We start from the raw sequence: 26,601 nt of genomic DNA on the forward strand, positions 1-26,601 counted from the left end.
TCATTCGCAGGTACAAAAATAACCGTTCTTGTATACTTTTCAGCTTCATAAGACTTTTTTAATTGTATCAGATTTACGAAACCGTGCCATGAAGTGGAGGACGAATGAGGGTGGAAGGGTTGAATCTTTCTTTAAACAATTTTCAATCTCACGTATAACTTGCAAGATACAAGGTGATCTGGCATTGGAACGGTTTACAATGGACAAACAATGGTTTAGCTGAATTTCACAGTACATTTAAGGGATTTATACATCTTATGAAACAATAGCAGAATTGATATCTTTCAAACCACTTGATTTCTTTTACCTGAAGATGAAGACACCAGTGAATCACACTGTTCTCGATCTCCACAACATTTATAAAACATCAGCCAGGTACATATTTGAGGTATTATTTTAAACATAAATTAAGTCTACACAGAGGTTTATTTTTATATACAGTACATTGATATATTATGGCTGTTTATTCAGGGGTTTTCGAGAATAATGTACAATGTAATGTAAAGGACAGTTTCTAGATGGCAGATTTATGCCGTTTATCAATCAGTTTTTGCCCATCACTTGCAACCATCTCTTCATAAATGAATGATTAATGTCCTCACAGAGGATTTAAAAGATATCTTAACAACCAAACTTTATTTGCAAACAGTGTAGAAGTTATCCCACTATCCTCCAGTTGTCTATAATGTTGCAGTTGGATTGGAAAAACGTGCAAATGATGTATTCTCAAGCTTGTTGTGTGAATTTCACCTCACACACACACACCTTTAGTCTCGTTATATCAGGGTCGTGAGTGAGGACAGCAAGCTCAACATCAGAAGCAGGAGGCTGAAGCGAGTGCAAACTCCATGGTTTTCCTGCAGGCAGTCGGTGTACGGCTCGATACAGGCGGCGTAAGCCATGGCGTGAGGGATGTAGCTCTGCTCCTGGACGCCGTGGAAGAGGTGGGCCATCGGGCCTTTGGCAAAAATGGCAACGTCCTCAGAGCCATGAGTTTCTGAGTCAAGAGGAACCGCAGCCTGCTGAAGATATGCATCACTGCCTGCAGGGAACAACACCCAAATATTCATTAATTAGCCTATACAGATATTATTTCATTTATCAAATTATTAAAGGAATATCTCATCCCAAAATTAAAATGCTTTTGCCAAAGCGTCTATATCCAACGCACATGGCACCCTTTAGCGTCAATATGAGACGCTGATATATGGCGCCTCCTAGTGGTCTAACCCTAACACTACCCCAGACCTAAACCTACCCATAACCGAGGCGTGTTATATTGACGTTAAAGGGTGCCATGTGCGTCGGATGTGTAGACGCTTTGGCAAAAGCGTCAGTATATGACGCCTTGGGATGAGAATGCGTTGGTTCCTCATACAAACTATTATTATGTTTCATTCTAAGGAAAAGAGCAGCCTGGAGATTGTACTAAACTTCTTATTTTTGTGTTTCATTCAAAAGAGAGGAAGTTGTACATTTGAAACAACATAAGTAATGACTGAACGTTTATTTTTTGGATGAAGTACATATACCTTTTAATGTGTTCCTGTGTTTGCAGTGACACATATGACCACAAGATGGGGCGTCTGTATTTTCAAATCAGAGCTTGAATGCACTTAACAATTCTCTTCTGCACTCGAGGGTAAAACAATTAAACTCATAAAACTTACTTGAGACCGTGCTATTCATGTCAGGACGAGTATTATTTGCAATCTGGTATCCTGGACCGTTTCCGTAAAGCGCATTAGTAAAGCTGTTACCATCCTCAGCTTTTGAATAGGAAGTGCCTAAAAGACAAAGAAGTAAAGAAGTTGTTTTTAATCCCAATTTACCCTCAAATCTGTCCTTGTTTTTTTGAGAAAAATGCACTCCTACTGGGCAAATCATTTGAAACCTGAGCAGAAATAATTGGCCTCATTCGGAAAACTCAGATTTTGTGTCATCAGTAACTCACCTTGGAGGACCTTCTTTCTTCTCAAGAACAGGAGTGAAGGTATTTTAAAGAATTTTTCAAACGTGTTTGTCCATACAATGAAAGTCAATGGGGTCCAAATCAACAAAACTGACTTTTATTGTACAAAACAAACAAAAAAAAATCCCAAAATATCTTATTTTGTTTTCCACACAACAAAGTCTTACAAGTTTAAAGCTAAAAGAGGGTGAGTAAATGATGACAATTTTTAATTTTTTGGTGCGCTATCCCTTCAAGCTACAGTCATTTCAAAAGTTGTAGAGATGCAGAAAATGTTGTTTTTGCCTACCTAGCACAGGATTGCCCCTGTAAGAGTATCCACCGAAGGAAAACACATGGGAATGGTCGGCAGTCACCACGGACAGGGTGTCGAGTTCACTCGTCAGCTCGGCCGCCCGCGCAATGGCCCTGTCAAACTCCACAGCCTCAGTCAGAGCGTACTTGGCCCGGCCCGCATGATGGCCATGATCTATTCTCCCACTTACAGGAGAGGAAACACACAGATATAAGTACGCTCGACTCAACACATCTTAATAGAAATGACACTAAATATCCTCTTATCTTCAACAAAGAGGTAGAAGCCTTTCGAGTTTTTGCGAAGAATCTTGATGGCTTTCTCCACCATCTCTGTCAACGACGGGTCCATTGAAGGGTCGCGCTCCAGCTCGTACCTGGTGTCCTTTGGTTCAAAAAGCCCTAATAAAAATAACATTAAACCACATTGAGAATAACCTGGAGTCAAAAAGTATATGGATGCTTGTTTCCGCCACCGAATAACAAAATAAAAAAGGTAATTTCAACTTTTTATCTCGCAGTTCTGACTTTTTTTCTCTCTCGCAATTGCCAGTTCACATCATGCAATTCTGACTTATTTTCTCAGAATTGCGTGATATATTAGCAATTGTGAGTTATAAAGTCAGAATTGTGAGATAGCTAAAAAAAAATCCTCAGAATTGGACTTTATAACTTGCAATTGCAAGTTTATATCTCAAAATTCTGACAAAATAAGTCAGAATTGCGAGATATAAACTTGCAATTGCGAGAGAAAAAAAGTCTGAATTGTGAGTTTACTGTATATCTCGAGAGTTTATATCTCTCAATTCTGACTTCATAACTCGCAATTGCAGTGTATATCTCACAACTGTGAGAAAAAAAGTCAGAATTATGAGAAAAAGCCGCAATTATCTTTTAAATTGTTCTACTCCGTGGCGGAAACAAGCTTCCCTACAAAAGGTTAATGACCACTGATATAACTTTTACACTGTAGGATCAGCATAACTGGTGGAATTTGCCTTTCCAAGTGGAAAAGGCGGACGTACCCATCAGGTAATCAGTGCTGTCCTCGTTCACAGCATCAAACTCGTTTTTATTCCACACATATTTGGAATTCTAAAGAAAGGAGGGATTGTTAAAGGTGAAGTTCATCCAAACATACAAATGTTGTCATCCTCATGTTGTTCTAAACCTGAATGTCTTACTTTCCTCCATAGACCACAAAAGGAGATTTTAGGCAAGATGTGAACCAGCAAGAGTGGATAGATCGCTTCGGTTGTGTCAAGTTTCACATCCATCATGACGTGGGGTTGGTTCTTGAGATGAACTGAACATGAATGAGATTTGCAAGAATACTGAATACTAAAAATTCCTCATTCACCTCCATTGTATGGAAAAGAGCAACCAGGACATTCTTCTAAACATCTCCTTTTGTGTTCCAATGGGAAACAAAGTCTTTTAGTTCTGGAACTTCGTGAGGGTGACCGAGTTTTCATTTTTAATGTATTATGGAAGGGGTTTGACTTACTTTTCTGTTTTTTAACCACTCTTGAACGAGATCTGTTTTGTCACTCCGGCTCCCCGTAACTGTGGGGTATTCAGGATCCAAGGTTTCCTTGGGAAACATGTACTGTCTGCCGCCTCCTAAAATAACCTACAATAAAATCAGAGGGATTTCACAAGCGAGACATTCAGATTGACAGTTTGCTCTTATCTAGAGTTCAATGTTCTGCGAGGTTAGGGCCTTACGTCTATATCAGTATTATGGACGAGTTGGTACGCTATGTCCTTGCATCCCCCTTGGACGGCTTCAGTCGTCAGCTCTTCATCGCTGTACCAGCCTCTTTCAGGAGTGTGTGAGTAACTGGCGGCCGGTGAAGCGTGCTGGACACGTGCCGTGCTTATGATGCCCACAGACTTCCCTGGAAAATACCAAACCAGTCATTTACAGTAGATAAGGTATTCCTTGTAAGCAAATTATGGTTTAGTGTTTTGTCACAGATAAGAGATACTGAGACTCAACTGCTCATTTAACCATAAACGACACATGAAAGCACACAGGGTTCAAAGTAGTGATGTTGATTAGTGAACGAAGCGTTCGAACAAACTGTTGTAAAATAAGTCATTAGTTCAAAGTTTGAACTAACACAAAAGAAGATATTTAGACGAATGTGTGTAACCATACAGTTGATGGACCCCATTGATTTCCATAGTATTTTTTTTCCTAAATTAAAGTCAATGGGACTTGCAACTGTTACACACATTCTTAAAAATATCCTATTTTGTGTTCAGCAGAAGAAAGAAATTGATACATGGAGAGTGAGTAAATGATATCATTTTTGGATGAACTATCCCTTTAACTATCCATGTATACTATAGGCTGCTGTCCTGCTTCTAACAAAGTGGCAGAAGCAACTGATTACTTTCACTTTAGACATAACCAACTGTGTTTATGTAAACCCTGAGTGTATTTGGCAGTATTTGCACAATCAGACGCAATTAAGATAAAGTCCAGTAATCAGGCGCTGTTTGACAGGTTTTTAGTGTGCGCATACTCAGTAAAAGAAAAACGCATGTCATAACAGCACGCGAATGAAAGGGTTAACCGGCAAGGCTTTAAAGCAAATGCAAATATTAAACTTTTGTGAATAAGTGCAGTGTCCCTTGAGTAACTCTACCGCTGCGTTAACATGTGATGCGAATATACGTTGAGTTACAGGTCACGTCAGGGTCTATGGTCGGACCCTAGTTTGGGGGCACCCTAGTGGCGGCGGGGCCCTAAGCAGCCGCTTAGCTCGGGTATAGGGAGGGCCGGCTCTCCGAGACACGGTTGATGCAGTGATCCAGAATTGTAATCAAACACAGGCAAAGGGTCAAGCACAGGAAGGCAGTCCAAACAAACAGGCGGGGGTCAGAGGCAAAAAGGGAATCCACGAAACAGGCAAAAATCCAAGAACCAAGAGACATGAGACCAGGGAGAATGCTCAGAAATGCAGTGCAACAACATACAAGACTTCGCAGTGAGTAAAACCAGGCTTATATGGGGTGAGATAAACAAGATTGAGACACAGGTGACTGTGATAATGGATGAAGAGTCCGGGCAGTGAGTTATGGGAAATGTAGTTTGTGAGGGAATGACAGTAGTCTGATGTGGAGGGCCCTCTGGTGGCTCTCAGGGGCACTCCAGCTGGTGGCCGTTACAGCGACATATGAAGTTGTAATTTCGGTAGTCACAATGACGAAAAATAAAGCTGGAATTGTGAGGTTTAAAGTCGTAATAGTGAGAAATAAAGTCGATATTGTAAGAGATAAAGTTGAAATTGTGAGATTTAAAGTTGTAATGGTGAGAAATAAAGTCACAATTTTACTAAAATCACAATTGAGATATAAAGAAATAAAGTCAATAATTGTAAGAAATAAAGTTGAAATAGTCAGAAATATAGTTGAAATTGTCGAGAAATAAAGTTCAAATTGTGAGGTTTAAAGTCGTAATGGTGAGAAATAAAGTCACAATTTTACTAAAATCACAATTGAGATATAAAGAAATTAAGTCAATAATTGTAAGAAATAAAGTTGAAATAGTCAGAAATATAGTTAAAATTGTCGAGAAATAAAGTTCAAATTGTGAGGTTTAAAGTCGTAATGGTGAGAAATAAAGACACAATTATACTAAAATTGCAACTGAGATATTAAGAAATAAAGTTGAAATTGAAAGATATAAAGTTAAAATTGTGAGAAATAGTTAAAATAGTGAGAAATATAGTTGAAATTGTGAGGTTAAAGTTGTAATGATGAGAAATAAAGTCACAATTATGAAAAATAAACCACAATTGAGATATCAAGCAATACATTCGCTATTTTAAGAAATAAAGTTGAAATTGTGAGAAATATAGTAAAAATTGTGAGTTTTAAAGTCGTAATGGTAAGAAATAAAGTCACAATTACACTAAAATCGCAATTGAGATATTAAGAAATAACGTTGAAATTGTGAGAAAAATAGTTGAAATTTGAAGGTTTAAAGACATAATGGTGAGAAATAAAGTCACAATTATACTAAAATCACAATTGAGATATTAAGAAATTAAGTTGCTATTGTAAGAAATAAAATTTAAATGGTGAGAAATATAGATGAAATTATGAGGAATAAAGTTGAAATTGTGAGTTTTAAAGTCGTAATGGTAAGAAATAAAGTCACAATTACACTAAAATCGCAATTGAGATATTAAGAAATAACGTTGAAATTGTGAGAAAAATAGTTGAAATTTGAAGGTTTAAAGACATAATGGTGAGAAATAAAGTCACAATTATACTAAAATCACAATTGAGATATTAAGAAATTAAGTTGCTATTGTAAGAAATAAAATTTAAATGGTGAGAAATATAGATGAAATTATGAGGAATAAAGTTGAAATTGTGAGGTTTAAAGTCGTAATGGTGAGAAATAAAGTCCCAATTATACTAAAATTGCAACTGAGATATTAAGAAATAAAGTTGAAATTGAAAGAAATAAAGTTGAAATTGTGAGAAATAGTTAAAATAGTGAGAAATATAGTTGAAATCGTGAGGTTAAAGTCGTAATGATGAATAAAATAAAGTCACAATTAAGAAAACTAAACCACAATTGAGATATCAAGCAATACATTCGCTATTGTAAGAAATAAAGTTGAAATTGTGAGAAATATAGTAAAAATTGTGAGTTTTAAAGTCGTAATGGTAAGAAATAAAGTCACAATTACAATAAAATCGCAATTGAGATATTAAGAAATAACGTTGAAATTGTGAGAAAAATAGTTGAAATTTGAAGGTTTAAAGTCATAATGGTGAGAAATAAAGTCACAATTATACTAAAATCACAATTGAGATATTAAGAAATTAAGTTGCTATTGTAAGAAATAAAATTTAAATTGTGAGAAATATAGATGAAATTATGAGGAATAAAGTTGTAATGGGTGAATTTATAAAGAAATAAATTCACTATAATGTCGAAGTTGTGAGAAATAAAGTTGAAATCATGAGAAATGAAGTAGAAGTTATCCGAGGTGAAGTCGCTTTTGATGTTTATTCCACATATACCCACCAGTCCCTAATTTTCTGTTTTGACTGCAAAAAAACCACTTCAAAAGAACATAACATCTGCCTAACTCTGCAACCCTGTGGAATGAATGGCATTAATGGGTGACCTCAGTGCTGGTATTGGCCATTACCTGCCATCTTGGCCCGATGAAGAATGGACTTGACCTCGTTGCCTTTAGCGGAGCTGCAGTCTTTGCGCCGGGCGGCTGCGCTGAGACCCAGAGTGCCGTAGTTCGCCTTCACGCCGCAGAGATATGCAGTGGCTGTGGCTGCGCTGTCAGGCATCTGCTGGTCCACATTATAGGTCTGCGGCCGGGACAAACACAGACAGCAGCATTATTAATCTTTATCAATCTTCACATCTACAGCATCAGCCTCTTCTGTGCGGCCAGGGAGATCTCTGCACCTTGGAGAGAGCCAGATGAGGGAACGTGTCCATGGCTAGGACACTCTCCTCTCCGGTCTTCCCGTCCATCTGTCCCTTCATGATCCTGGCTGCGGTTACAGTGCTGATGCCCATGCCTCACCGCGGGACAAAAACAACAGGTTACACTACTTTAACGCACACAAGTATACAAGTATTATTGGTAACCATCCTATCAGAGTGAGTCTTTAGAAGGATTTGAAATTGACATGATTCATTATTGATTATCTTAGTCCATACAGTAATATTATACATTTGATCTTTACTAAATATGATGTCCTTTTGGTATTATCCAGAAGTTTGAACATTTTTATGTTATATTAACTGAAGAGGCACAATGTGTATACTTACTGTAAATAATCTGATTATCTAATCTAAAGTCTTGTAAAATCTCGTATCTTAGGACTTTGACAGCGGTGATTTACACGTGAAATTTAAAGCACAGCACATGAACCCAAGCAAGGTCTTGTGCTAATGTTCATTGTGTACGTGTTATATGCACTAACATTGTAATAATAGTGTAACTTTATACGCTGTAAAAAGTGATGAGTTGACTTAACTTGAAAAAGGGAGGAAACCTGTAGCCTTAAAATTATTAAGTTAATAAACTTAATGCGGAATTGAAAAAATTAAGTTGTGTGGATTTTTTTTATTTGCTTAACTCTAAGGCAACAGGTTTCCTCCCTTTTTTAAGTTAAGCCAACTCATCACTCTTTACAGTGTAACAGTGCTTGTTCATGCCAAGAATGATAGTTAAAACTATAAAGTTTTAATAATTGTTCTATGAGAATAGTAAAATTCAAACCACATCTATAATGATAATGACACAAAGGAACGATATCGTCGGAATCAGTGTTATTTTAGTATTATTTATATACTAGTATTTATTAATAATTTTAATTGGTGTTTATTTTTATATTACATATTAACTTTAGTTAAACTTTAGTTGAATTAGTTTTAGTTTCTTTTAGATATTTCTATTTAGCTTTAATTTATTTTTGTTTTAGTTTAAGTTCAAGTCATTTTAGTACTTAAACTTATTTCAGTTAGCTTATATATTTCAGTTAAAAAATTTAAGTCTGATAAGTTTAATATTTTATTATTTAGTTTAGTTTAGTTTTATTTTATTTCATTTAGTTTTATTTTGCTTTATTTTTTTTATTTCAATGACCACAAACAATTTTTAACAGCACAGATTGAAATCGCTTTCAGAAAGATGTTTCCGGCTGATAAACCATAAAAACATTGACAGCCAATCAAAATCCACCCGACTTGATATCGTTGGAGCTCAAGCATTTAAAGTGGCAGATGACATAATAAAAGCATGCACTTATAATAAACAGAACATTATTGTCCGTCGGCGTGGACTCTATTTATTATGTCCATCTTATCATTGTTGATGTAAACGGCCTTTATGCTGCAGAAATTAGTGTCTAAAATGTATTGTAATGGCATTTATGTTCCAGTCCAAACAACTGCTAATTTTGACAAATTCCCCAAATCTGTGCACCACAATAATTGGTACATCTCTGCGAAATTGATACAGAGTCTGTTAAGATTATAAAAATATAAAAAAGAACAATGCAAAACCAAGAAATCAGGTTTTAAGTAACTCACCATCTCCGAGGAAGAGGATGAGGTTTTTGGCGCGCCGCGTGTTGGGCATCATGGAGAGGGATACATCAAGAGCCTCTTTAGCCTTACCATACCAAAAGTTTGGGTTCTGCTCCTCCGCTTCAAATTAATCCCAGAAAAGAAACATGGTTTCATTATCTTTGTTTGGAGAAGAAGGAATAACTGTGGCATGGCACTTACCAGGAGAAGCGGAGAAACATCCATCAAAGGCTGCTAAAGCAAATATCCCAGTAATTAGAAGAGTCTGTGTGGAGGCCATGGTCAAACTCAAGACTGTCAAACTCGTCCATACCCTTCTCTTTATAGTTCCCCTAGGGCCAAAGGTCACTTGCACTGTTGATCATGTAGCGTACTTATCATGCACGACAATTTGACATGATATGAATGCTGATCTGAAACCTGCACTGGTTTGAGCAGATCTTTTGGTACTGCTGTTAACTAAGATAAGTAAAATGACATAAGATAATATGTATATGTATTATTGTTTTTTTTTTGCTTAAAACAAGCTAAATTATCTGCCAATGGGATAAGAAAAATAACCTTGTTTCCGTTTGAATTACACGTACAGTAACAATCACTTTCAATGAATACGACAGCAATTATGAAAGTGCTATTTAATTGATAACACAGACAAAATGACTAATGTTTTCTTTTAGAAAGTTTATTGATCTCACATGTTTGAAATTTATAATCACAGTGCAAAAGAGCTTTCCATTGTGCAATATATACAAAAAAAAAATCTGTTTATAAAATAAATGTAAAAAACAACAACTTTACATTTATATACACAGCATTGCACATCTGCAGAGAACAAAACTTCAATATAAACAATTTGGGTTATAAATCTCCAAACAGCCCAAAAGAGTCCTGAGGCCTCAATCGCTCACGTAATGGAGTCTGTCATCTGGCGACAAGCCAAAACGCAGCGGTTAGTGCGATGAGAAGCGCTGAAAGCGTGTTTCTACAGCCGCCGGAGTCGTGGAGACGCAGCGGGCAGTTGGTGTACGGCTCCAGGCACGCTGCGTACGCCATGGCGTGGGCCACGTAGTTCTGCTCCTTCACTCCATGAAAGAGGTGAGCCATCGGGCCTTTGGCGTAGATAGCCACATCTTCCCCTCCGTGTGTCTCTGATTCTAAAGGAACCGCAGCTTGTTGCATGTACTCTTCATCAACTACAAGCAGAATAAGATCATCTATGATAGTTGCATATAAATATATATACATGTATACACTCGTAAAAATAAAGGTTCCAGAAGAGTGTTTTTTGTAGCCATAGAAGAAGCATTGTTGGTTCCCCAAAGAACCTTTCTATGGAAGCTTGTTACCGTCATGGAATAGAAAAATAAAAGTAATGATGACTTCATTGTGAATTTTTTATCCGAATTGAGAGTTTAGCGTCCACACATGTAGAAATTACCGTACTTACGAGATTCCGGCTTGTAAAAAGCACTCACGACCACGTAGGACTTTACAACTTGTAAACTGGGAACTCAGACTTGTACCACCTGACCTCTGTACCACCTGACCTCTGTACCACATGACCTCTGTATCACATGACCTCTGTAACACATGACCACCTCTGTACCACATGACCTCTGTACTGACCTCTGTAACACATGACCTCTGTAACACATGACCTCTGTACTATCTGACCTCTGTACCACATGACCTCTGTACCACATGACCTCTGTACCACCTGACCTCTGTATCACATGACCTCTGTAACACATGACCTCTGTACCACATGACCTCTGTACCACATGACCTCTGTACCACATGACCTCTGTAACACATGACCTCTGTACCACATGACCTCTGTAACACATGACCTCTGTACCATCTGACCTCTGTACCACCTGACCTCTGTACCACATGACCTCTGTACCACCTGACCTCTGTATCACATGACCTCTGTAACACATGACCACCTCTGTATCACATGACCTCTGTACTGACCTCTGTAACACATGACCTCTGTACCATCTGACCTCTGTACCACATGACCTCTGTACCACCTGACCTCTGTACCACCTGACCTCTGTATCACATGACCTCTGTAACACATGACCTCTGTACCACCTGACCTCTGTACCACATGACCTCTGTACCACCTGACCTCTGTATCACATGACCTCTGTAACACATGACCTCTGTAACACATGACCTCTGTACCACCTGACCTCTGTACCACATGACCTCTGTGCCACATGACCTCTGTATCACATGACCTCTGTGCCACCTGTCTTCTGTACCACATGACCTCTGTACCACATGACCTCTTTACCACCTGACTTCTGTACCACCTGACCACCTCTGTACCACATGACCTCTGTACCACCTGACCTCTGTACCACATGACCTCTGTACCACATGACCTCTGTATCACATGACCTCTGTATCACATGACCTCTGTACCACCTGACCTCTGTCCCACCTGACCTCTGTATCACATGACCTCTGTACCACATGACCTCTGTATCACATGACCTCTGTACCACATGACCTCTGTACCACCTGACCTCTGTATCACATGACCTCTGTACCCCCTGACCTCTGTGCCACCTGACCTCTGTATCACATGACCTCTGTATCACATGACCTCTGTACCACCTGACCTCTGTACCCCCTGACCTCTGTATCACCTGACCTCTGTCCCACATGACCTCTGTATCACATGACCTCTGTACCACATGACCTCTGTACCACCTGACCTCTGTATCACATGACCTCTGTACCCCCTGACCTCTGTGCCACCTGACTTCTGTACCACATGACCTCTGTACCACATGACCTCTGTACCACCTGACTTCTGTACCACCTGACCACCTCTGTACCACATGACCTCTGTACCACATGACCTCTATACCACCTGACCACCTCTGTACCACCTGACCACCTCTGTACCACATGACCTCTGTACCACCTGACCTCTGTACCACATGACCTCTGTACCACATGACCTCTGTATCACATGACCTCTGTACCACATGACCTCTGTACCACATGACCTCTGTACCACATGACCTCTGTATCACATGACCTCTGTACCACATGACCTCTGTACCACATGACCTCTGTACCACATGACCTCTGTACCACCTGACTTCTGTACCACCTGACCACCTCTGTACCACATGACCTCTGTACCACATGACCTCTATACCACATGACCTCTGTACCACCTGACCACCTCTGTACCACCTGACCACCTCTGTACCACATGACCTCTGTACCACCTGACCTCTGTACCACATGACCTCTGTACCACATGACCTCTGTATCACATGACCTCTGTACCACATGACCTCTGTACCACCTGACCTCTGTATCACATGACCTCTGTACCACCTGACCTCTGTACCACCTGACCTCTGTACCACCTGACCTCTGTACCACCTGACCTCTGTACCACATGACCTCTGTATCACATGACCTCTGTATCACATGAACTCTGTACCACATGGCATTAACGCAGCATATATCTCACAATCCTGACTTTCTTGCAATTCTGAGTTTATAACTTACAATTGCAACTTATAAAGTCTGAATTGTGAGATATGAACTCGAAATCGCAAGTTCTAAAGTTCGAATTGCAAGACAAAGTTCAAATTGCGAAATATAAACTCACAATTGTGGGTTATAAAGTTCAAATTGCAAGTTATAAAGGTCAAATTGCAAGATATAACCTCAGAACTGCAAGTTATAAAGTAAAAATTGCGAGATACTTTGACTTTTTTTCTCAGAATTGTAAGATATAGACTCCCAATTCTGAGAAAAAAAGTCAGAATTGTGGGACAAAGAAAAATCGCAATCAACTTTTACATTTTTTATTCTGTGATGGAAACAAGCTTCCAAACCTTTCAGTGTTCGGTTCTTAAAATACTTTTTTTTTTCTTACTGCAAATAACTTTTTAACAATCTTTTATAACTTTTTAACAATCTAAAGAAGCTTTTTTCCACTATAAAGAACATTTAGTGGGATGGGAAGATTCCATGGATGTTAAAAGTTCATGGAACCAAAGATGCCAATCAACAACCTTTATTTTTAAGAGGGTACAGGTACTAAACTATGTGAACACTTACAATAATCCACTGCTGAAACGTTTCCTCTTGTTCCGTTCACATGAACGTATCCTGGTCCGTTAGCATACAAGACACTAGTGAAGGGAAGACTATCCTCAGCCTTCTTGGGTGCCAGGCCTGAAAGACAAATAACAAGTAAAAAAGTGCATGAAGCCCCTTGGGTCAAACCTAAACTCAAACCTAATGTCTAATTTCTACTGAAACTTGTATGTCATGTATTTAACCCTCTGGTGCTCTTCGGAAAATGTTTACGTATTGGTAAAAAAAAGAAGAAAATCGGAATGGGACAAAACTGGGTAAGGGTTTTGCCACTTGCTATGTGAACACACACGCACACACTAAAAAATAATAAATGAGAAAAATCACAGACATGAATGGAAAAGGTTAAATTTTCTTGAAAAAAATTGTCACTTGAACTCATGAAAATATTAAACAAATTTCATCTAGTGGAAATGTTTGGTACTGGAAATGTTTGTGCACAAACAAAATCTTAATGAAAGCTAATTTTTGGAGATATCAACCTCAAATTTGGAACACACCTTGTTTAGATTTATGGCTTTTATTTTATTTTTGCAACATGTTTTGGATATTCCATATTAAATTGCATATAAAATAATTTCATATAAAAATTCAAATGAGTATTTTTATGCATTTTTTATTACAATAATTAAATATAATTTCTTTAAGTTTACTTTGTTAAACTGTTTTTCTCTTCAGCAATAATCTGCCAAGTGTCATCTTTAAAAAGAGACCAAACTGAAGTCTGTGCTCCAAAGCATTCAAGATTTATGACAGTTTAAGTTGGAAATTCAGGTTTATGCTCAAAAAGTGAATTAATGGATCATAACTACCATAAAATCCACTTAAAATACAAAATATAAATATGCTAAGCTAGTAGGTTAATCAGTTAGCTTACTAACCAAAGGCTGAAAGCACAAGGAAAGTGAAAAATAGGGAGGTCTAGAGTACAAAATGAATAGGTCATGCTATGTTAGTATACCTTTCTTAACATTGTCATTATTTGAAAGCAAAGAGAGGAAGTAAGCTACCAAAAATAGGGTTCCCTCGGGGAGTGTTTCCACCAAAGGTGAAGACATGGGAGTGATCTGCAGTGACAACAGTGAGAGTGTCCGATTCGCTGGTCAGCTCAGACGCTCTCTGAATTGCCCGGTCAAACATGATGGTTTCCGTCAGAGCAAGCTTGGCAACGCCGTCATGGTGTCCATGGTCTATTCTACCTCGTAAAAAAACAACAACAAAAAACACACAAAACCACAAACAGAGATGTGTTTCACTGTTAGCAAAATATATTGATAAAGCAGTAACACCACAGCAAATGATAAATACTCATCTTCCACAAAGAGAAAAAACCCTTTAGGATTCTTGCTGAGGATCTGAATGGCTTTCTCTGTCATGTCCACAATGGAGGGGTCACGGGTACGATTCCTAAACACTTCAAATCTCATATCTTTGGGTTCAAACAGACCTGAACGAGAAAAATGAATGAGGATATCACAGTGGCAGACTTGACAACGAACGCAGAATCCTCGTGAACTGGCATTACCCATCAGGCAGTCTGTTGTTTTAACGTCCACCGCATCAAGCTGCTCTCTGTTCCACACATACTGGGCGTTCCTTCCCTTACAAACAAAACAGACACGATTGTAGCAGGGGTTTACAATCACAAATGTGTGCTGTGGTAAATGGATTTCTTGGGCGATACCTTACGAGCATTTAGCCAAATGTCAATGAGGTTCCTTTTGTCTTTGCGATCCCCTTTGCGAGAGGATGAAGAGGGGTATTCGGGATCAGGCGTACCCTTGGGTGTCATGTACATACGGCCACCGCCAAGAATTACCTACAACAGAGACACATATTTGACATTTACCAACCTCTCGTCTCAAAAAGGTTAACGTTTAGTTGTTTCACTGATGCATTTGGTATTTAAATGATGCCATTGTGTATTTAAGTCACTAGATTGTCGAAAAAGCTACTTTGAACCTTTAGGTTGCCTTAAGGTTAGGTTCGAAGTAGTTAAAGGGATAGTTCACTTTGAAATTAATTTTTGATATGTTTTAGCTTACCTCAAGGGCATCCAAGATGTAGGTGTCTTTGTTTCCGCAGAAGTTTCAATTTTGATATTTTTAGGTCAAGCCGTTCTTGTCTGTCAGTCATATAATGCAGGTCTATGGTCACCACCTCAAAGAGCACGCACAGAGAAGTCCAAATTAAACATGATTTAATGACTCGTAAATGTAAGTACACATTGATGGCCTAAGACACGAAACGAGCGGTTTGTGTGAGAAAACGAACAGTATTTATATCATTTTTACCTCTTGTAAACACAGCCACGTCCAAGTGATCTGATGGCGCCGGCGCTTCGGTCTGCGCAAGCGCCGGAAGTGATCTCTCGCGCGTGTACGTCACTCATACAATTTTTTTATTTTTTATTTTTTTAATTGTTTTCTTTTACGACGGTTTAAACATCTCGGATAAGCGCAAATTAGTACCATTTTAATTAGTCGTCTTACCTACAATCTCTGTTCTGTGTAAACAATGAGTGACGTACACGCGCGAGAGATCACTTCCGGCGCTTGCGCAGACCGAAGCGCCGGCGCCATCAGATCACTTGGACGTGGCTGTGGTTACAAGAGGTAAAAACGATATAAATACTGTTCGTTTTCTCACACAAACTGCTCGTTTCGTGTCTTAGGCCATCAATGTGTACTTACATTTGCGAGTCATTAAATCATGTTTAATTTGGACTTCTCTGTGCATGCTCTTTGAGGTGGTGACCATAGACCTGCATTATATGACTGACAGACAAGAACGGTTTGACCTAAAAATATCAAAACTGAAACTACTGCGGAAACAAAGACACCTACATCTTGGATGCCCTTGAGGTAAGCTAAAACATACCAAACATTAATTTCAAAGTGAACTATCCCTTATAACAACAGTCATGCTACTGATTGCTAGCTGTGCTACAAGCTCAAAACAAGCTCAAATACTTAGAGTATTATGTTTTTTATAAATAAATATAAATATCTAGGCATTTGCCTGAATAAGGGATTCTACGGAGCCCCTAAAGGGACATGGTTAGGCTCACTAGTCGGTTACATTACAGTACATCAGATTTCACTTATGACGTGAAATAGTAAGGGGAGAAGGCTGACAGGACGATGCCGGAGGATTTGGTGTGCAACAGATCCTGAGCGTCAATGAGAAATATATTTCTTGTAAAATGTGTGGTCAGTAACGGTGAACGTGATTTCACCAAGTACCACATGTTCCTGGATCAACATTGTTGTTGATCCTGGATCAACTTTCCAATCAATCAATCAGATTTGAGGGACAAGTTTACAGTTTATGTCAAGTTTAGGCTTAGAACCAGGGCGAAGTACTTACACATCAGTGTTATTAACCTTTCATTACTCTCTGATTTTAGGGAAAAGTTATGGGTAGGGTTAGGTTTAGGGGTAGGGATTGGGTAAGGACTACATTTTGGGACAGGAATGTTGATCCAGGACCATGTCTTACTTGGCAAAATCACAGTGCCGTCACCCCCTATACACAGAGTGCACGTGATCACGAATTCGAAATTGAAAAGTGAGCGCACATTCAAAAGCGAATTCAATATATTGATAGCAGCTCCCTAATGCCTACAAATTATATACAGTATAATTACCCACCTACACTCACCTAAAGGATTATTAGGAACACCATACTAATACTGTGTTTGACCCCCTTTCGCCTTCAGAACTGCCTTAATTCTACGTGGCATTGATTCAACAAGGTGCTGAAAGCATTCTTTAGAAATGTTGGCCCATATTGATAGGATAGCATCTTGCAGTTGATGGAGATTTGTGGGATGCACATCCAGGGCACGAAGCTCCCGTTCCACCATATCCCAAAGATGCTCTATTGGGTTGAGATCTGGTGACTGTGGGGGCCATTTTAGTACAGTGAACTCATTGTCATGTTCAAGAAACCAATTTCGAAATGATTCGAGCTTTGTGACATGGTGCATTATCCTGCTGGAAGTAGCCATCAGAGGATGGGTACATGGTGGCCATAAAGGGATGGACATGGTCAGAAACAATGCTCAGGTAGGCCGTGGCATTTAAACGATGCCCAAGTGGCACTAAGGGGCCTAAAGTGTGCCAAGAAAACATCCCCCACACCATTACACCACCACCACCAGCCTGCACAGTGGTAACAAGGCATGATGGATCCTTTTTCTTATTCTGTTTACGCCAAATTCTGACTCTACCATATGAATTTCTCAACAGAAATTGAGACTCATCAGACCAGGCAACATTTTTCCAGTCTTCAACTGTCCAATTTTGGTGAGCCCTTGCAAATTGTAGCCTCTTTTCCCTATTTGTAATGGAGATGAGTGGTACCCGGTGGGGTCTTCTGCTGTTATAGCCCATCCGCCTCAAGGTTGTGCGTGTTGTGGCTTCACAAATGCTTTGCTGCATACCTCGGTTGTAACGAGTGGTTATTTCGGTCAAAGTTGCTCTTCTATCAGCTTGAATCAGTCGGCCCATTCTCCTCTGACCTCTAGCATCAACAAGGCATTTTCGCCCACAGGACTGCCGCATACTGGATGTTTTTCCCTTTTCACACCATTCTTTGTAAACCCTAGAAATGGTTGTGCGTGAAAATCCCAGTAACTGAGCAGATTGTGAAATACTCAGACCGGCCCGTCTGGCACCAACAACCATGCCACGCTCAAAATTGCTTAAATCACCTTTCTTTCCTGTTCTGACATTCAGTTTGGAGTACTGAGGACCAGGACCACACCCCTAAATGCATTGAAGCAACTGCCATGTGATTGGTTGATTAGATAATTGCATTAATGAGAAATTGAACAGGTGTTCCTAGTAATCCTTTAGGTGAGTGTATATAATGTCGAGAGAACGCAAAAGCATTGAAATATATATTTTCCTCCCATGTCATTTGTGTCTTCACCATGTCCCTTTAGGCGCTCTGTAGCATCCGTTCTCTTCTTTACAAATTTGAGATTCGGCTTCGGGCACAGCCCTATAAATATCTCAAATAACGTGACATTGAATTGTAATATTGAATAACACCAAAGTTAATCAAGCACTTCACATGTGCTTTGGTATGCTAGTCAACACATCAAAATAAGTGTATTTCTTTAAAGCACAACAAAAGAGTACTAAAACACAAAAACATTTGCATATGACTGCCTCATGAGAAAAAGTCGTAAAAAATCATCGTCACACTATAGGCTCCGCCCACTGGCGTTCAGTCGCTTAACGGCTGGCATTTTCCTACACTGGACGCGAGCGTCGCGCCAAAAGTAAATATAACCCATTATAATGACTGACGCTGTCTACACTGATACAGTACACAAATGCGTATTCAGTTTCTACTCCACAATCTGGATTCTGCCGACAATAGGAAACATGGAAGAGTGAAAGAGCCGCTGTTTGACATGTCCAGTTTAAACAGCTCTGTAGAGACTTCAGAAGGATCCCAGTGTCAGAAACAAGAGGGTGGTTTATTTTAATGGTGTCCCGGTTCGCATCAGATGAATATATGTTTGTTCGGAGCTTATTATTTTGTCAGCGAGGCAAAGTGAAGAAGCAGAAGACTGAAGTGGATCTCACAGCAGCTGCATTACAAACTGTAAGTACACGATTTCTTAATGCTTTGTCTGTAAATGACCGTTTTATATGGATAATGTTTTCAAAACACTTAAAGGTGCTCTAAGCGATGTCACGTGTTTTTTAGGCCAAAACATTTTTTGTCACATACAGCAAACATCTTCTCACTATCCGCTGGCTGCCTGTCCCCTGAACACACTGTAAAGAAACGCGATCTCTGTAGACAGCCCTGGCTCCACACACAGCAACAAAAACAAACTGCAGCGACCCGCTCCCCAAAACATAACAAACTGTTCTAGCCAATCACCGACAAGAAGGGTTTGGGGGTGTGGTTTGGGGGGTTAGTGTGCGGATGAGGAGGAGGGAGGGTCTAGCTAGCCTCCGTTTTGTTTGACAATAGTTCGAACGTCAACAAGAAGTGACGTCACCCAGGATCGCTTAGAGAACCTTTAATCGTGTGCAATAGCGAGTGGGCGTTGATACTGTTTCCTTTGCGAAGAAGTTAGCCAATCATTACAGTGTCCGTTCACTGAAATATACTTTTGAGATTTGAAGAACACTGCAAGTGTACATTCAATACAATTAAAGGATTAGTTTACCTCAAAATGAAAATTTCCTGATAATTTACTCACCCCAATGCCATCCAAGATGTTCATGTCTTTCTTTCTTCAGTGGAAAAGAAATTAATTTTTTTGTGGAAAACATTTCAGGATTTTTCTCCACACAATGGACTTCAATTGCAATCAACATGTTGAAGTCCAAATCAATGCAGTTTCAAAGGGCTTTGAAGAGCTTCACACGGCTCTGCACGATCCCAGCTGAGGAACAGGGTCTTATCTAGCGAAACCATCGGCCATTTAAAAAAAAAAAAACATTTATATACTTTTTAACCACAATTGTTCGTCTTGTGCTTGTCTGCGACACGCCAGGGATTACGTCATAACGTTGGAAACGTCACGCGCCACGTCATCTATCTAAGCTATTTGTCTGTGTAATCCGGTTCAAAAAGGCAGGGAAGGGCGAAAAATTCCATCTTATTTTCTCCCGTTTTCTCCTCCAACTTCAAAATCGTCTGCCATCTTTGTTTTAATTTATTATTATAAAAAAAAAAAAAAAAATTGTGACGTTTCCAATGTGTGACTTAATCCCTGGCGTGTCGCAGACCAGCACAAGACAAACAATTGTGGTTAAAAAGTATCTAAAAGTTTTTTTTTTTTTTTTTTTTTTTTTTTTATGAGCGATGGTTTTGCTAGATAAGACCCTGTTCCTCAGCTGGGATCATGCAGAGCCGTGTGAAGCTCTTCATAGCCCTTTGAAACTGCATTGATTTCGACTTCAACATGTTGGTTGCAATTGAAGTCCATTGTGTGGAGAAAAATCCTGAAAAGTTTTCCTCAAAAAACTTAATTTCTTTTCCACTGAAGAAAGAAAGACATGAACATCTTGGATGGCATTGGGGTGAGTCAATTATCAGGAAATTTTCATTTTGAGGTAAACTAATCCTTTAAGCACACTTCATTTTCGTAAGGGTTGCATCTAGTTTGTCAACTAAAAATGTAACTTTGACCAGTCTGATTAAACGAGTTAAAGTAGAGATGTTAAAATAGACAAATAGATAAATATACATTATCAAACTTGAAATGTTCCAAAAAAACTCTATGGCGATGGCGAATCAATGGCGAATCATTTGTCTGTTAATTTATATGAACCGTCTGAACGAACAAATTCACTAAAACAAATCAGACATTCAAATAGTACTTATTTGTGTGTGCAGCTGTGCAGAATACCATCACCAGCAGTTATTTATGAACCTCTGGCATGAAAGACTGGGGCTCACATCAATGTCGGTGTTGGTCACGAGCTGCGTGGCGATGTCGGAGCAGCCCTGGCGGCGGGCGGCGGAGGGCACGTCTGCATCGCTGTACCAGCTGCGGCTCACGGAGTGGGCGTAGGCCGCCGCGGGCGAAGCGTGCTGGACTCTGGTGGTGGTCACAATGCCCACAGACTTTCCTGGATGTACACACACAACCACACACCATCACATCAATCTGCACTCTTCAAAATAAAGCTTCTTTATTGGCGTCTATCCCAAACTGCAACATAGTGTCGCCCAGATCCGGCCCACATCTGGTACGCGTGTAATCCACATGTGGCCGACACTATGTTGCAGTCTGGGATAGTTCAAAACTAAGAACCTTTATTACCCCTGGAACCTTTCCATTCCACAAAAGGTTCTTTAGATTATTAAAATGTTCTTCACAAGTTTTCACTGAAAGTTGCTTTTGGGAACCAAAAATGCTTCTTCTATTCCATCAGAATAGATCAATGCTTCCATCAATGCTTCCATCAGCGCATTGCTGCGAAAACCCTAATTTTTGAGAGTTTGTGGCAAGGGTGTAGAGTTACATTTAAGCAATTTTAAGAATAAAAAAAAATCACAGGAAAAAAAACGTTTAAATATGTCATTTTGGTGTTCAAATATGAGTTTTAAGTGATAAAATACAAGACAAGACAAAACATATGACTATTTTTGGGTGAACTGTCCCTTTAAGAACAGCAACAACATTGTGATAGTGAGGCTAAATGGAAAATAGCCTACCTTGTGTTTTGGCACGATGCAACACTGAGAAAACCTCATTGCCGAATGTTGTGTTGCACTCATAGGCCACTGCTTTGGCACTCAAGCCCACCGTCTTGGCATTGGCCTTCACGCCGCAGTGGTACGCAGTCGCCGTGCTGGCACTGTCCGCCACTTGCTTGTCAACACTATACGTCTGTTTGGAAACACATCACAGAACTTGAAATAATTATCGCGTTAAAAACAGACTGCTGTTAATAACTAGATAAACAATCTCTTAGTCCAGCATTTGTTTGCTATTAAAGGTGGTGTTTGTAATTTTTCCGATAACCCAGAATCTCAATATGGAAAACGAAAAATGCAATCTCAGGCAATCTCAAACTTTTTCATACACCGCATAACCAAAACATGGCTTTGTCTTGCATAACAAGTCACTAATGATCACTTAGCATAGTGATAAAACAGTGTGGGAAATGAGAATCTTTAGACCTTTGACAGGGCGACGTATGGAAACGTATCCATGGCCAGAACAGTCTCCTCCCCCGAGCGTCCTTCCATCTGTCCTCGCAGTATACGGGCGGCGGAGACCGTAGACACACCCATCCCTGAAGGAGGAACACACACACCGCCTGATGCCACATATCACAGCTTGACCCTGAGCTGAGCCCAAAACCATTCATAAACCCTACAGTAAAATATGGGGTAAGTAACAGGTATGCCCGTAATATACAGTCAACCAATCGTTATCGCATAACACACTCGGGAACATCTGACTGCACATTATCCCACCTATTACTACTTACCAAATAAAACATACATGCATCAATTAATCAAGCATTCAAGAGAGCAGTGTAAAAAGTGTCATACAGATAAAAGCGACAAAATTAAGTTATAAACCCTTGTGAAAAGAAGTGCGTTTAATTGTATTGAATGTGCACTTCAAATTTTAGAACCGCGCATTACAAGTACCGCACGTTACGTAATCAGATTACTTTTTCAAATAACTAGTAAAGTAACGCATTACTTTTGAAATTACAACAAAATATCTGAGTTACTTTTTCAAATAAGTTTTGTTTCTTAGTTTCCCCATGAATGGACTGACAGCTCTCCTGTTGAGAGGAATCGTGAGTAAGTGCAGAGGCGTTGTGTGTGTGAACATGGTGTTAGTGTAGATCTAGACTAAATGTGATCATGCATTTACTCATCTCACGTACACAAAACACATTCAGTATTCCTCAGAATGAATAAAAACAATAAAATGCAAACTCAGAATATTACACAAATCTGCAATAATTAAATGTTAAATAACACAAATGTACTTTATGTATTTAATCTCACTTTATTACCCAATGACTACCAAATGACTGCATAAACATCACATTTGTTTATTTTTGTTGTTTTTATTGCCGAAGTAAGAGTGTTGATCTTTCTTCTTCTTCACTCCAGAACGGCAGCACAGCTGAACGGTTAGTTTGAGCGGCGCCCTCTACTGTACAGGAGTGGATGTGCCTTTCCTTCAGCCTGAGGCTTATTCATTTCACTTTTGGTGCGAATGAGCCTTAAATTTGCCAAAAATATTACTTTTTGTTATTAAAAAACTAACAAGCAAGCCCAGCCCAAGAGAAAAAAGGTAACACAAAAGCAACGCAACACATTAATTTCCATAAAAAGTAACTAAGTAACACAGTTAGTTACTTTTTTAGGTAGTAACGCAATATTGTAATACATTACTTTTAAGAGTAACTTTTCCCAACACTGCTTAGAAGTATATTTAAAAAGACTATACTGGCAGATAATATAATATTGATTAAATAAAAGGCCACTTAGGTGCTCTTAAAGAGAGTATACTTTCATGAATGTTTCTTAACACACTTAGTACAATTTAAATATTCTTTTTAAAGTCCCCCTGTAGTCAATCATTGTATCCCTTAAAACTCATCCTTGATCACCAAAATTACAGATTTAAACGGTTTTCCTTGAAAAAAAATCTTTATGCCTTAAACCAGCTTGAATGTAACTCGACACCCTTGCCTCATTTAGTATACGCAGTTGTATGAATATGCAAATGAGCCCCGCCTCCACTCACTCACTCAGCTCAGAGATCCACTGGTTGACGATCACACGTTGATCTGATTGGTTACAAGGTCGTTTGTGGCGTCAGAAACACCAGCGATTTCAAACCGTGTTTTTGAGACTGTCTTTGGTTCACTGCAGTTTTAAGGAGAAAATACTCAGCAATGCTGTCGACTTATGAATTTACACATGGTTTGTCTTAAAGCATATTAAAAACACCACATAGACACATAAACAACATTAAAAGCTGGATTTTCACCACAGGGGGGGCTTTATTAATCTTTTAACATGCTTTAAAGTGATGTGTTGACTAACATCCTAAAGCACATGTAAAATATTTGATTATGATTGTAACGGTGTGATTGAATATCACATATAAAGCTAATATATTTTAAATGTACTTGATTGCATCTTCCAAATTACAAATATATTTAAATATATGACACAAGTTTCAATTGAAAAGACATTAAAGTATATTTCAGTTTGCCATAACAAGTGCTTGTCAGTACTATTTTTCAAAGTAATTGTGAAATTACACATATAGATTAAGCTCTACTGGGTAAAAAAGCACTCTTAAAGGTGCATATTTAGGAGGATCTGTAGACAGAAATGCAATATAATATACATAACTTAACTTTATATAACGAACCGTTATGTTTGTATTACCTTAGAATGAGCATTTCTGTCCTCACACACACCGCGGGTCCTCTTACATTGAAATAGTCATTTTGCGTTGACATGTTTCTACGGTGGCCCTAAATGGACAAACCACTACAGAGCGTGTTTCGTCACTGTGTTGTTCTTCGTGCAAAGAAGCGAGCTAAAGTCAGCAAATAAAACACTTGCACAATGATGAACAAGTAACAATAATATCCGCAGTAACATATCGTTTTACTGAACAATAAAGTAAACCTAATTTCTTAATTTATCTTTGTAAAGAAACCTCATTGCTGAACTGGCTACTCTCTGCTGTCTCAGACGACGACATCACTTCCTGTCGCCCACCGTAACTTCTGTTGGTTGCCATTCGCAACCCTCACCACTAGACGCCGCTCAAACTTACACACTGCACCTTTAAGTGAACTATTGCATTTAATATAAATTTTAACTAAAATACATTTTCATTGCGATTCATTGTTTTCCAGTTACTTCAGCACTTAAGTATATTCTTTTAAAGTATATTATTTCTGTACTTCTTATGCTAAAGTGTGTATTTTAGTGCTGGGCAACTAGCATCCAAAATAAAAGTTTATGTTTACATAATATATGTGTGTGTCCTGTGTATAATTATTTTGTATATATAAATACCCATACATGCATGTATATATTTAAGAAATATTTGCATGTATATACTGTATATATATATATATATTTATACATAATTTATATTATATATAAATATAAATATTATATATATATATATAAATAACACATTTTCTTAAATATACACATGCATGCATGCAAAATAATTATACACAAGACACACACATATATTATGTAAACACAAACTATTATTTTGGATGTGATTAATCGTTGCCCAGCACTAATATATATATATATATATATATATATATATATATATATATATATATATATATATATATATATATATATATAAATAAAATATGATATTAAAGGCTTAGTGTATTTCAAATCTAAAAAAATCCTTATTAATTACTTAGAAATGGTACTGTTGTAATAAGAAGTGTGGTTTGCCAGGCCGATGATCTGAGTTCAGGCGTGTCTGTAACTCACCATCGCCGAGGAAGAGGATGGTGTTTTTGGCGCGGTGCGCTCGCAGCGGCAGCGTCAGGGCCGTCTGAAGCGTCCTCCTGGCCTGATCGTTCCAGTACACCGGCTCCTTCTCCCATTCATCTACCAGAACAAACATGACGCTTTAAACAACCTCTCCTTCTCAGAAATAGCGTCGGTCTGAGGCAGCAACTCCTCTGAAGAGGCTCCACCGCAAACCTGCCCCGACAAGACCTGAGCGCTAACGGGAACGCAGCCACAGCCACACTGGTGTAAACCTACACTCAACTTCTCAAAGAGCCACTAAACACCAGCTCTTGAGGACCCTTCACCCCGCACACCTACACGCGAAACACCCACGAGCCCAGCCGTGGACATCATTACCTGTGGGCTGATTTTAGCAGCGTGGACAACAGGAGCGCTGTGTCTTACCCACGGGCTGTGCGCCGCAGCCGGTGTTCAGCAGGAGGAGGGCCAGGAGGAGCAGACCCCCAGGGGCCCGGCTATAAACCCAACACATCCCGAGACGAGGAGAGACGGAGAGACTTCAGTGCACCTCGACGCTGGGAAGGAGTGTCTCCAGCAAACCTCCAGCCCCTGCTTTTTAAACCCAGGGTGTGTGTGAAGCCGGGGCCCCAGACAGCTCATAGGCTCGCGCTGACGGTGCGGGACCACACAGGGCCAGGAAGCCCCTCGACCTCTCGCACAAATCCGGCGGTTTTGTTTTTAGAAGACTGCTCTTCCTTGTTTCTTTTCTTCCTTTCCTTTCCCCAGCTCTCCTCGAGGAAGCCGAACGGCCCCTTTGATGTGGCAAACTGCACTAATGTGTGTTTTTCTTACAAGGGTTAATCGGCGGGGGGAAAAGCAGCATTCAGTTTTTGGCACTCGAACCATACTGCTTTTTTGCTGTTGATGTTATGACTTGTAAATGAATCCAGGGTGTGAGAAACGCCAAGCACGCCAGTCCTCGCACTAGGATGATGTAGGCGACTCATGTAACACTGGCCCTGAAATGTCAAAATCGTGTTGATCTTAGTGAAAGAAGTGTGCTTAGTTATATTGAATGCACACTTCAAATATTATAAGCGTATACGCTAAA

The 26,601-nt window shown here is 39.2% G+C and overlaps 2 protein-coding genes across 2 annotated transcripts; both read right to left on the reverse strand.

The window, feature by feature from the left end:
* Window positions 1–608: 608 nt before the first annotated feature.
* Window positions 609–9,653, reverse strand: alpi.2 (alkaline phosphatase, intestinal, tandem duplicate 2). Its single transcript, XM_056260526.1, has 11 exons — window positions 9,558–9,653; window positions 9,360–9,476; window positions 7,725–7,840; window positions 7,450–7,624; window positions 3,995–4,167; window positions 3,774–3,899; window positions 3,292–3,361; window positions 2,534–2,668; window positions 2,262–2,453; window positions 1,671–1,787; window positions 609–1,042 (listed from the first exon to the last, which is right to left on the reverse strand). The coding sequence occupies exons 1-11, from the start codon at window positions 9,634–9,636 to the stop codon at window positions 777–779; spliced, it is 1,566 nt and encodes a 521-aa protein (XP_056116501.1). The 5' UTR covers window positions 9,637–9,653; the 3' UTR covers window positions 609–776.
* A 364-nt stretch (window positions 9,654–10,017) lies between these two features.
* alpi.1 (alkaline phosphatase, intestinal, tandem duplicate 1) lies at window positions 10,018–26,352 on the reverse strand. The gene is made up of 11 exons (XM_056260525.1): window positions 25,935–26,352; window positions 25,506–25,625; window positions 22,167–22,282; window positions 21,699–21,873; window positions 20,937–21,109; window positions 15,184–15,318; window positions 15,025–15,100; window positions 14,812–14,946; window positions 14,510–14,701; window positions 13,461–13,577; window positions 10,018–10,549 (listed from the first exon to the last, which is right to left on the reverse strand). The coding sequence occupies exons 1-11, from the start codon at window positions 26,020–26,022 to the stop codon at window positions 10,278–10,280; spliced, it is 1,599 nt and encodes a 532-aa protein (XP_056116500.1). The 5' UTR covers window positions 26,023–26,352; the 3' UTR covers window positions 10,018–10,277.
* Between the last annotated feature and the right edge of the window lie 249 nt (window positions 26,353–26,601).

Source organism: Rhinichthys klamathensis, unplaced genomic scaffold (assembly GCF_029890125.1).
Source record: "Rhinichthys klamathensis goyatoka isolate OS25496 unplaced genomic scaffold, OSU_Roscu_1.1 h1tg000009l_1, whole genome shotgun sequence".
Classification (NCBI taxonomy): Eukaryota; Metazoa; Chordata; class Actinopteri; order Cypriniformes; family Leuciscidae; genus Rhinichthys; species Rhinichthys klamathensis.